The following is a 12,738-nucleotide window of genomic DNA, read 5'->3' as shown; positions in this document are numbered from 1 at the left end:
CGTTTATTATGCTCCCTGTGAGGATGTGTTCAATACGTCGTGCCTTGTTAGACCAGAAGGAGGGGAATGGCGTTTATTATGCTGCCTGTGAGGATGGTTTCAATACGTCGTGCCTTGTTAGACCATAAGGAGGGAAATGACTCCTATTATGCTCCCTGTGAGGATGTGTTCAATACGTCGTCCCTTGTTAGATCATCAGGAGGGGAATGGTAATTAATAAGCTCCCTTTGAGGATGTGTTCAATACGTCGTGCCTTGTAAGACCATAAGGAGGGGAATGACGTTTATTATGCTCCCTGTGGGGATGTGTTCAATACGTCGTGCCTTGTTTGACCATAAGAAGGGAATGACGTTTATTATGCTCCCTGTGGGGATGTGTTCAATACGTCGTGCCTTGTTAGACCATAAGGAGGTAATGACGTTTATTATGCTCCTTGTGAGGATGTGTTCAATACGTCGTGCCTTGTTAGACCATAAGGAGGAGAATGACGTTGATAATGCTCCATGTGAGGATGTGTTCAATACGTCGTGCCTTGTAAGACCATCAGTAGGAGAATGACCTTTAGTATTCTCCCTGTGAGGATGTGTTCAATACGTCGTGCCTTGTTAGAACATAAGGAGGGAATGACGTGTATCATGCTCCCTGTGAGGATGTGTTCAATGCGTCGTGCCTTGTTAGACCATAAGGAAGGGATTGACGTTTAGTATGCTCCCTGTGAGTGTGTTCAATACCTCGTGCCTTTTTAGACCATAAGGAGATTAATGACGTTTATAATGCTCCCTTTGAGGATGTGTTCAATACGTCGTGCCTTGTTAGACCATAAGAAGGGAAATGACGTTTTTGATGCTCCCTGTGAGGATGTGTTCAATACGTCGTGCCTTGGAAGACCATCAGAAGGGGAATAACGTTTATTATGCTCCCTGTGAGGATGTGTTCAATACGTCGTGCCTTGTTAGACCATAAGGAGGGGATTGACGTTTAGTATGCTCCCTGTGAGGATGTGTTTAATACGTCGTGCCTTGTTAGACCATGAGGAGGGGAATTATTATCATATATTCCACAGAACGGAATCGGTATTTTGTAAAACGAAAAAGTGAAAGAAGACTGATATCATTTAATTGATATTTACATATATAAAAAACTGTTACGGTTATCAGAGTGATTAGTAATGTGGTCATCAATGGTTGTTTTTCGATATTTCTTTATAATTTAAGGGCATAGTTCTTTTGAAAATAAAATTATTTCTTGTTACAGTCAGACTTGGTCATTGAAATTTTGTTTACAGATCACCTGTGTTTTGAGACCACTTGAAATAATGCATGTATACGTATAATTAGGAGACAACCTGCAATACAGGGATCATATGATGGTAAATTGTAAAAATTATAATTTGATTGAATGAGTACTTTAAAATATAAGTTATATCGACTGAAATTAGTTACAATGGTGGGGTATAATTCAAAGTCTATATCAATTATAACCGCTGGTATTGTTGAAAACTACCCTATATTTGAAAGGTAAGAAACTGCCAAGATAAAAATACCATTTTTTATTACTTAAAAATCAGTTTCAAAAATTATGATAGAAACAGGGAAACATTATATTGAAACAGATGTTTACTATCCCCTCAATATTTTCTACATAGTAAATGAATTCATACCTTATCCCCAAATTCCTGAAAACAGACTCTTGCGTATGCTTTGAAATGTTCAATAGTAGACTGATTGGTCCAGCCACCGATCTTTAACAGATCTACTGGCATGTCATACTTGTAGATAGTGGCTATAGGTTCGATTCCAGCGGCAAGGAGACCATCGATGACCTTCTTGTAATAGGCTACTCCTAATTGGTTGACTGTGTGGTTGGTGCCATATGGGAAGATGCGTCCCCATGAGATGGAGAAATGGTACGTATCAACCTGTAAAATACGTAAATATAATTTTCTTTTAGGAAAATATCATTCTGGTTGAAAATGCAGAACTAATATATGATTTCACAACTGTTCCGGCCTGAATGAAACAGGAATTGGATTATTACTCGGAGAACAATAATGAAACATTTCAAAAGTATAATCCAAGTATAAACACCAGGGTGGTCGGGAGGTCGGGTGGTGCAGTGGATAACGCACTTGATTTTCACCAAGGCCGCCGGGGGTCGATTCCCCGATCGGACGTGAAAAGGTTGGGTCACCTGCCCGACCACGTGAGTTTTCCCCGGGCACTCCGGTTTCCTCCCACACTGAGACCCACCACGCGCTAACATCCGGGCCAACAAGTTTATATATATATACACCAGCGTTAAATTACATACATTTATAAATATCAATTATAACCGCTGGTATTGGTTTCTTTGCCTTTCCTCTTTTTTTTTGGTCAAAATATTATAATGCATTCTGTCCAGTTATGACCATATTTGAGCATTTGATTGTGGAGGAGAAGATGCTGATGACGTTAAGATAATGTGTGCCCACTGAATTTCTTAAATTTTATATGCATTCAAATCCAACTTTAAAATACATGTATGAAAGTCTAAGATTCGGTAATAAAACAAAATGCAATAGCAGCAATCGATATGCAGTTTAATATCCACCAAGGAGAGAAATGGGAAAAAACAGGAACCACTGTCGTTATTTTGGTGCTGTTGAGACAAATTGTTTAGATAAGATTGTGACAGCAGACTCCTCAAACCGTTGTTTAGTGAGTTATTTTCAGCCGTATGAAGACACAAATGATTCAAAAGCTCGTGAAAAAGTTTTTCAGCAAATTTTGTGTACAAAAACAAACATCTCGTATAGACCAAACTAATGAATCTCATTCCAAACCAAACAAAGTTAAAACTGTCAGATCATACTGTACTATATAGGTGTGCTCGCCCGATAGCATGGGAAAAGGGAAAGTTGAGTTCTGACTACTACATAGGAATAGTGAAATTTGTGTTCTGACAACCACACTGGACTAGTGAAATGTGTGTTCTGACTACCACACTGGACTTTTGAAATGTGTGTTCTGACTACCAATCTGGACTAGTGAAATGTGTGTTCTGACTACCACACTGGACTAGTGAAAGGTGTGTTTTGACTACCACACTGGACTTTTGAAATGTCTATTCTGATTACCACACTGGACTAGTGAAAGGTGTGTTTTAACTACCACACTGGACTAGTGAAAGATGTGTTCTGACTATCACACTGGACTAGTGAAAGGTGTGTTCTAACTACCACACTGGACTAGTGAAGGGTGTGTTCTGACTACCACACTGGACTAGTGAAGGGTGTGTTCCCGGCTACCACACTGGACTAGTGAAAGGTGTATTGTAACTACCACACGGGACTAGTGAAAGGTGTGTTTTGACTACAATACGGGACATTAGAGAAAGGTGTGTTCTGACTACCACACTGGACTAGTGAAGGGTGTGTTCCCGGCTACCAAACTGGACTAGTGAAAGGTGTATTGTAACTACCACACGGGACTAGTGAAATGTGTGTTCTGACTACCACACTGGACTAGTGAAAAGTGTGTTCTGACTACCACACTGGACTTGTGCAAGGTGTGTTTTGACTACCACACTGGACTAGCGAAAGGTTTTTTTTAAAATCAATACGGGACTAGTGAAAGGTGTTTTTTGACTACCACACTGGACTAGTGAAAGGTGTGTTCTGACTACCACACTGGACTAGTGAAAGGTGTGTTCTAACTACCAAACTGGACTAGTGAAAGGTGTGTTCTGACTACCAAACTGGACTAGTGAAAGGTGTGTTCTGACTACCACACTGGACTAGTGAAAGGTGTGTTCTGATTACCAAACTGGACTAGTGACGGGTGTGTTCTGACTACCACACTGGACTAGTGAAAGGTGTGTTTTGACTACCACACTGGACTAGTGAAATGTGTGTTCTGACTACCACACTGGATTAGTGAAATGTGTGTCATGACTAATACACGGGACTTAAGACATATGTATTCTAACTACCACACTGGACATGTAAAATGTGTATTCTGACTAACACACGGGACTTGTGCAATGTGTGTTCTGACTACTACACTGTACTTGTAAAATGTGTGACTGACTTCCACACTGGACTAATAAAACGTGTGTTATTACTACCACACTGGATAAGTGAAAGGTGTGTTTTGACTTCCACACTGGACTAATGAAACGTGTGTTTTGACTACCACACTGGACTAGTGAAATGTGTGTTCTAACTACCAGACCGGACTAGTGAAAAGTGTGTTCTGACTACCACACTGGACTAGTGCAAGGTGTGTTCTGGCTACCACACTGGAAACGTGAAAGGTGTGTTTTGACTACTACACTGGAAAAGTGAAAGGTGTGTTCTGACTACCCAACTGGACTAGTGAAAGGTGTGTTCTGGCTACCAAAATGGACTAGTGAAAGGTGTGTTCTGACTACCACACTGGCCTAGTGAAAAGTGTGTTCTGACTACCACGCTGGAATTGTGAAAGGTGTGTTTTGACTACCACACTGGACTAGTGAAAGGTGTGTTTTGACTACCACACCGGAAATGTGAAAGGTTTGTTTTGACTACCACACTGGGAAAGTGAAATTTGTGTTTTGAGTACCACACTGGACTAATGCAACGTGTGTTATGACTACCACACTGGATTAGTGAAAGGTGTGTTCTGACTACCACACTGGACTAGTGAAATGTGTGTTATGACTAACACAAGGGTCTTCTAACATGTGTGTTCTAACTACCACATTTGACTTGTGAAATGTGTGTTCTAATTACCAATCTGGACTAGTGAAAGGTGTCTTTTGACTACCACACTGGACTAGTGAAAGGTGTGTTTTGACTACCACACTGGACTAGTGAAATGTGTGTTCTGACTACCACACTGGACTAGTGAAAAGTGTGTTCTGACTACCACACTGGAATTGTGAAAGGTGTGTTTTGACTACCACACTGGACTAGTGAAAGGTGTGTTTTGACTACCACACTGGAAATGTGAAAGGTTTGTTTTGACTACCACACTGGAAAAGTGAAATTTGTGTTTTGAGTACCACACTGGACTAATGCAACGTATGTTATGACTACTACACTGGATTAGTGAAAGTTGTGTTCTGACTACCACACTGGACTAGTGAAAGGTGTAACTGACTACCACATTGGACTAGTGAAAGGTGTATCTGACTACCACACTGGACTAGTGAAAGGTGTATCTGACTACCACACTGGACTAGTGACAGGTGTGTTCTGACTACCACACTGGACTAGTGAAAGGTGTGTTCTAACTACCACATTTGACTTGTGAAATGTGTGTTCTGATTACCAATCTGGACTAGTGAAAGGTGTCTTTTGACTACCACACTGGACTAGTGAAAGGTGTGTTTTGACTTCCACACTGGACTAGTGAAATGTGTGTTCTGACTAACACACTGGACTAGTAAAAGGTGTGTTCTGACTACCAAACTGGACTAGTGAAATGTGTGTTCTGACTAACACACTGGACTAGTAAAAGGTGTGTTCTGACTACCAAACTGGACTAGTGAAATGTGTGTTCTGACTAACACACTGGACTAGTAAAAGGTGTGTTCTGACTACCGTGAAAGGTGTCTTTTGACTACCACACTGGACTAGTGAAAGGTGTGTTTTGACTACCACACTGGACTAGTGAAAGGTGTGTTCTGACTACCACACTGGACTAGTGAAAGGTGTAACTGACTACCACATTGGACTAGTGAAAGGTGTGTTTTGACTACCACACTGGACTAGTGAAAGGTTTGTTTTGACTACGATACGGGACTAGTGAACGGTGTGTTTTGACTACCACACTGGATTAGTGAGAAGTGTGTTTTGGCTACCACACTGGATTAGTGAAAAGTGTGTTCTAACTACCACACTGGAATTGTGAAAGGTGTGTTTTGATTACCACACTGGACTAGTGAAAGGTTTGTTTTGACTACGATATGGGACTAGTGAAAGGTTTGTTCTGACTACCACACTGCACTAGTAAAAGGTGTGTTTTGACTACCACAATGGACTACTGAACGGTGTGTTTTGACTACCACACTGGACTAGTGAAAGGTGTGTTCTGACTAATACAAGGGTCTTGTGACATGTGTGTTCTAACAACCACACTGCACTAGTGAAAGGCGTGTTCTGACTACCACACTGGAATAGTGAAAGGTTTGTTCTGACTACCACACTGCACTAGTGAAATGTGAGTTCTGGCTATCACACTGGACTAGTGAAAGGTGTGTTTTGACTACCACACTGGACTAGTGAAATGTGTGTTCTGACTACCACACTGAACTAGTGAAATGTGAGTTCTGGCTATCACACTGGACTAGTGAAAGGTGTATTTTGACTACCACACTGGACTAGTGAAAAGTGTGGTCTGACTACCACACTGAACTAGTGAAATGTGTGTTCTAACTACCACACTGGACTAGTGAAAGGTGTGCTTTGACTACCACACTGGACTGGTGAAATGTGTGTTATGACTAACGCAAGGGTCTTCTAACATGTGTGTTCTAGCTACCACATTGGACTTGTGAAATGTGTGTTCTGACTACCAATCTGGACTAGTGAAAGGTGTCTTTTGACTACCACACTGGACAAGTAAAAGGTGTGTTCTGACTACCACACTGGACATGTCACATGTGTTTTGACTACCACACTGGACAAGTGAAAGGTGAGTTCTGACTACCACATTGGACTATTAAAAGGTGTGATTTGACTACCACTCTGGACTGGTGAATTGTGTGTTCTGACTACCACACTGGAATAGTGAAAGGTTTATTCTGCCTACCACACTGGACTAGTGAAATGTGTGGTCTGACTACCATACTGGACTAGTGAAAGGTGTGTTCTGACTACCACACTGGACTAGTGAAATGTGTGTTCTGACTACCACACTGGACTAGTGAAAGGTGTGTTTTGACTACCACACTGGACTTTTGAAATGTGTGTTCTGACTACCACACGGGACTAGAGAAAGGTGTGTTCTGACTACCACACTGGACTAGTGATATGTCTGTTCTGACTACCACACTGGACTAGTGAAAGGTGTTTTGACTACCACACTGGACTAGTGAAATGTGTGTTTTGACTACGCAACTGGACTAGTGAAAGGTGTTTTGACTACCCCACTCGAATAGTGAAATGTGTTTTGACTACCACACTTGACTAGTAAAAGGTATGTTTTGACTACCACATTGGACTAGTGAAATGTGTGTTCTGACTACCACACTGGACTATTGCAATTATTATTCAGACTAAAGGTGTGTTCTGACTACGACACTGGACTAGTGAAAGGTGTGTTATGACTACGACACTGGACTTGTGAAATGTGTGTTCTGACTACCACACGGGACTTGTGAAATGTGTGTTCTGATTACCAGACGGGACTAGTGCAATTAATTTTTAGACTTGAGGTGTGTTCTTACTACCACACTGGACTAATGAAATGTCGGTTCTGACTACCAGACATGACTTGTGAAATGTGTATTCTGACTAACACACTTGACTAGTGAAATGTGTGTTCTGACTACCACACTGGACTAGTAAAAGGTGTGTTCTGACTACCAAACTGGACTAGTGAAATGTGTGTTCTGACTAACACACTGGACTAGTGAAAGGTGTGTTCTGACTACCAAACTGGACTAGTGAAATGTGTGTTCTGACTAACACACTGGACTAGTAAAAGGTGTGTTCTGACTCCCAAACTGGACTAGTGAAATGTGTGTTCTGACTACCACACTGGACTATTGCAATTATTATTCAGACTAAAGGTGTGTTCTGACTACGACACTGGACTAGTGAAAGGTGTGTTATGACTACGACACTGGACTTGTGAAATGTGTGTTCTGACTACCACACTGGACTTGTGAAATGTGTGTTCTGACTACCACACTGGACTTGTGAAATGTGTGTTCTGACTACCACACTGGACTATTGCAATTATTATTCAGACTAAAGGTGTGTTCTGACTACGACACTGGACTAGTGAAAGGTGTGTTATGACTACGACACTGGACTTGTGAAATGTGTGTTCTGACTACCACACTGGACTTGTGAAATGTGTGTTCTGACTACCACACTGGACTTGTGAAATGTGTGTTCTGACTACCACACTGGACTTGTGAAATGTGTGTTCTGACTACCACACTGGACTATTGCAATTATTATTCAGACTAAAGGTGTGTTCTGACTACGACACTGGACTAGTGAAAGGTGTGTTATGACTACGACACTGGACTTGTGAAATGTGTGTTCTGACTACCACACTGGACTATTGCAATTATTATTCAGACTAAAGGTGTGTTCTGACTACGACACTGGACTAGTGAAAGGTGTGTTATGACTACGACACTGGACTTGTGAAATGTGTGTTCTGACTACCACACTGGACTTGTGAAATGTGTGTTCTGACTACCACACTGGACTAGTGAAATGTGTGTTCTGACTACCACCCTGGACTAGTAAAACGTGTGTTCTGCCTACCAAACTGGACTAGTGAAATGTGTGTTCTGGCTACCACACTGGACTCGTGAAATGTGTGTTCTGACTACCACACTGGACTAGTAAAAGGTGTGTTCTGACTACCACACTGGACTAGTGAAATGTGTGTTCTGACTACCACACTGGACTTGTGAAATGTGTGTTCTGACTACCACACTGGACTAGTACAATTGGTGTTCAGACTAAAGGTATGTTTTTACTTAAGGTGTGCTCTGAAGACCACACCGTCTATATATGCTTATCACACGACTCAAACTCTCCATACCTTGGTATCTTGCAGAATCCTTATATCCTCCATATACTTGTGGTAGCTGTCGCACGCTACATTTCCCGTAGAGTTATCTATGATGGCGCCTTTATGGATGTGTGCGATCACGTCCAGGAAAGTTGCGCCACGGCCTTTAAGAACAAAAATGGCAATTCGATCATTGTCAACAACATTAAAATGTTTCTTTTTTATTGGATAGCAGATTAATCGATGCTTATTTGGGAAAATATTAGTCCATAATTATCAAAACTATCAATTTGTTTTAGTTCAAAAAGTGCCACTGAGAGTATAAATGTACATGGTAAGTATTTGAAACCAAGTACATAGTACGTTATAGCTTTCTGATTTAGTAAAAGATAAACCGATGTAAAGCAAAATGCTTGTAATTTTTCAATTTCAATGCCTTTGCTGTGCACATCATAGCTAACTTGTATATGCATTCTCAATCTAACGAACAAAGATAAAGTGGTTGAAGAAACATGAAACTTTTCCGTGTTAATTGTTGTCCTAACATGTTATACTTGAGGACACTTAACGAACCGTCTTCGTTCCATGCTCCTTCAATTTGATAAGCAGAAGTTGATGCTCCCCATCGAAACCCCTCAGGGAATTGATCAAACAGCGTTGAGTTTTCATTGGCGACACGACCGGTTGCCATGCCACCCATTATGTTGAAGCCTTCTGTGAAGCCGTTGTCCTTGACAACTTGTTGGATATATAACTCGGATGCTTTGGGCAGACTTCCTCTCGACCCTGTGCCACCTATCCTGTTTTCACTTCCATCATGGGTGTCCATAGGAGAGGTGAAAAAGAAACCTTTCACGTCTAAACAGTCGTCAATGTTGATTGCTGCATAATGATAGATTAGAAATATACTACGTATTTACAAACGTATAATTATTTCGCTCATCTAAGTGTACATTTCCTTTTCAAACAATAACGTACATAATGGCATTTCCGGAATTACCCGAGTAAATAGGTCTGTAAAAAGATGTGAATTATTACTAGCTGAATTGACCGTACGATTAGCTGTATTATTACTTGCTGAACTAACATTTGTTTTCGAAAAAGATATGGAATGCAATAGGAGGGAATTTTCTTTACTTTGCCTGCCCTTCGATACCTTTTAATATTTCGTTGATGTGATCCCGGTAGCACGCTACTCTCTGTAAGTCCCCGGTAGCACCACCGTCTGTACGGGCAATGCTAACCACCACGTAGATAGGAAGTCCCTGGACTGATCCCTTCAGCCAATTCAACAGTTTACGTAAATTTCCTGGAGCCATTTCTGTTAAGGCTGTTCTAATAATATAAATTAATTTGTATATATATAAGACAATTCCATCACCTTGCTAAAATAAAGGTATTCATTATCAATTCCTGGATTATAGTTTTTAGAGGGGGGGGGGGTCATTATTACATCTTATTTATTTCAAAACTACGAGGATAAAGAAATCCTTTCCAAGTCCATTTCCAAGTTTAATGCGGGCTAATACTATTTTGAAAATCTCCATGCTGTAAACCAGAAGTGTTCTAGGATTACCTTAGTGATACCAAAACGTCCATTTAGGGCTTAAATATCCAGAGACAAACCAATTCGACTTTACCCTTCAAAATTTATGAAGCAAGAAAATATTATATCTTACATTTTCCGAAACAAAAGTTACTGTATTCGATAACGCCTTCAATATTTACCTCGACCATGCGTGAAGGGATTGTTCATGTTCGCGTAAGGGTTGTGAAAGAAAGGTCGTCGGGTAGGCCACGCCTACAAAGTCAGTTGTGCCTGAAATGAAATTAAATAAGTACTTCAAAACATATAGAGAAAATTTAACTGGTTAGTTGTGATTTTATTTATCAGGTTACGAAAACGAACATCAAATAATAGTCATAAGACACATACTGACTTCATTAAAATGAAAAACACGACTTAATGAAATCTTCATCTTTACTTTATACTTATATGAATCTATATAATTATTTATTCATTCCACATTATATACTAATGTTATGACTGCTTGCTATATACTGTATGTTACTGACGTATATGGTTTGTAATACTAAGTTAATGTGTTTACGGTTGTGCATGAGCTGTGTAAGGACGTCTCCCATGTGGTTCGGAAATGATGCAGAATCTGCCATAACGTCATCAATCATGTCTGGCTCACGTGTTTTGTACCAGTTAGTTGATAATATGATGCCTATTTGTCCTACAAGTAAAAAGGAGGTCACATGTTTTATTAAATTTCCTCGCAAATCATATTGTGGCTTGATTTACCCGCAATATTTTCCTGTTAACACTGTGTGCCTGTAGTAAGAAATTGAAAGGGGGCACGGTATAGTTGAGAAAATATTACGAATGTTACAAGGCTATCTTCAATTACGTTTCCGATTCTGTTGGCTTTTTTCAGCTTGGAATATCCCGACCAGGGTATTTGGAAATTACATGTAACAACGATATATAGTTATGTACTTTTTAGTGAACTATAATTGAGTAGATTATTTGTTATGGATTTGACAGGCATGATCGATCGAAATTTAACAGAATCATTACGGAGTTCACATGACTGACGATAAATAGATTTTACATAAAATACTACAGAAAATGTATATAAAGAATAATGCAAAAGTGCTCGAACTCCATTTGCTTTCTTTAAAATTTCGAAATTTAACATATACAATAATCTAGTTCAATTAATTCCATCCACTTTCACATTTGTTTTAATGAATTTTAAAGATCATTGTATTACTTAAGGTTAATATAAAAGTTACCTCCCCTGGTCGCCCTGAAGTCGGTATCGTATAGCTTGTACACCTCGTTATGTGACGTCATCACATTAACCTGAACCTCGGCTTGTATAGCTGGGTCATTTTCTTCAATTCCCTTAACACTGTGCCAACATTTTATCATGGAAGAAGGGTCTTGCATGGTTACCCAAAACTTAACCTGGAAAACAGATACAGTGAAATCATTTTTTGGAGATTGTGGTATTTTTGTAATTGGGTTGATGGTGGAGATTGTGGTATTGTTGTAATTGGGTTGATGGTGGAGATTGTGGTATTGTTGTAATTGGGTTGATGGTGGGGATTGTGGTATTGTTGTAATTGGGTTGATGGTGAGATTGTGGTATTGTTATATTTCGGTTGATGGTGGAGATTGTGGTATTGTTGTAATTGGGTTGATGTTGGAGATTGTGGTATTGTTGTAATTCGGTTGATGGTGGAGATTGTGGTATTGTTGTAATTCGGATGGTGGTGGAGATTATGGTATTATCATAAAGAATTTTATGATAATAGTGCTATTTATGAACATTAATTTAACATTTCATCTCATTCATTATTTTGGATTTCCTCTTACAAACTTTCGGCATTTAATTTCGTTCAGTAACAATTTCATACCTAAAAGCTATTTAATTACATTTGTACCATTTAAGAAAACCTCTATGTGTAAATGTAGCTTGTAACATGTTTTACACAAATCATGGACAATGTACAGAGGATGAAAACAATCATATTCCATTATAATACCCTTGATTTGTTTGCCTCATATATGAATTTTCCTAGTTTACACAGTTCTTTAATATTATGGACACTCAATAACTGGACGACTTTAAACACAGATGTTTTTTTCCAATAATAGCTTTTGATAAAACGAGATCTGAGATTTTGGAATTTAGAACAGACCAATAAAAATGAAATTCGTCCTCTAATTCAGAGGGGGAGTTACACTGTTTACAATATCTACGTTCTCTAGGTATATTATTATACCTTCCAACTTCTATAGCTAAAGAATGGGTAGATGTACGTATTCGAGTTAAACAAATGCGATATTTCTTTGGTATATATTTTGTGAGGTAAAATTGTAATGTTTCTCCAAAATCTATTATATGTTTATACAATAAACATTTTGGAGAGTTTTCCACTGTGGCCCTTAGGAATTGTATGCCTTGATCAAAAATTCTTTGTTTTATCAATGGTAATAACA

The 12,738-nt window shown here is 39.4% G+C and overlaps 1 protein-coding gene across 2 annotated transcripts in view; it reads right to left on the bottom strand.

Moving 5' to 3' along the window:
- Positions 1–1,150: 1,150 nt before the first annotated feature.
- The window catches only part of LOC110446898 (lactase-phlorizin hydrolase-like), a 56,574-nt gene continuing 44,986 nt past the window's right edge, over positions 1,151–12,738 (bottom strand). For both annotated transcript variants that reach the window (XM_021492241.1, XM_021492240.1), the window contains exons 4-10: positions 11,526–11,700; positions 10,832–10,963; positions 10,449–10,539; positions 9,877–10,055; positions 9,294–9,602; positions 8,751–8,884; positions 1,151–1,918 (exon numbers count right to left, since the gene is read on the bottom strand). In XM_021492241.1, the coding sequence (XP_021347916.1) occupies positions 1,655–1,918; positions 8,751–8,884; positions 9,294–9,602; positions 9,877–10,055; positions 10,449–10,539; positions 10,832–10,963; positions 11,526–11,700 (1,284 nt within the window). In that variant the 3' untranslated portion in view covers positions 1,151–1,654. The remainder of the gene's footprint in view (positions 1,919–8,750; positions 8,885–9,293; positions 9,603–9,876; positions 10,056–10,448; positions 10,540–10,831; positions 10,964–11,525; positions 11,701–12,738) is intronic.

This window comes from Mizuhopecten yessoensis, unplaced genomic scaffold, assembly GCF_002113885.1.
Source record: "Mizuhopecten yessoensis strain PY_sf001 unplaced genomic scaffold, ASM211388v2 scaffold3029, whole genome shotgun sequence".
Classification (NCBI taxonomy): Eukaryota; Metazoa; Mollusca; class Bivalvia; order Pectinida; family Pectinidae; genus Mizuhopecten; species Mizuhopecten yessoensis.
Note: the sequence above shows the minus strand (reverse complement) of the source record. Positions and strands in the feature narration are given on the sequence as shown.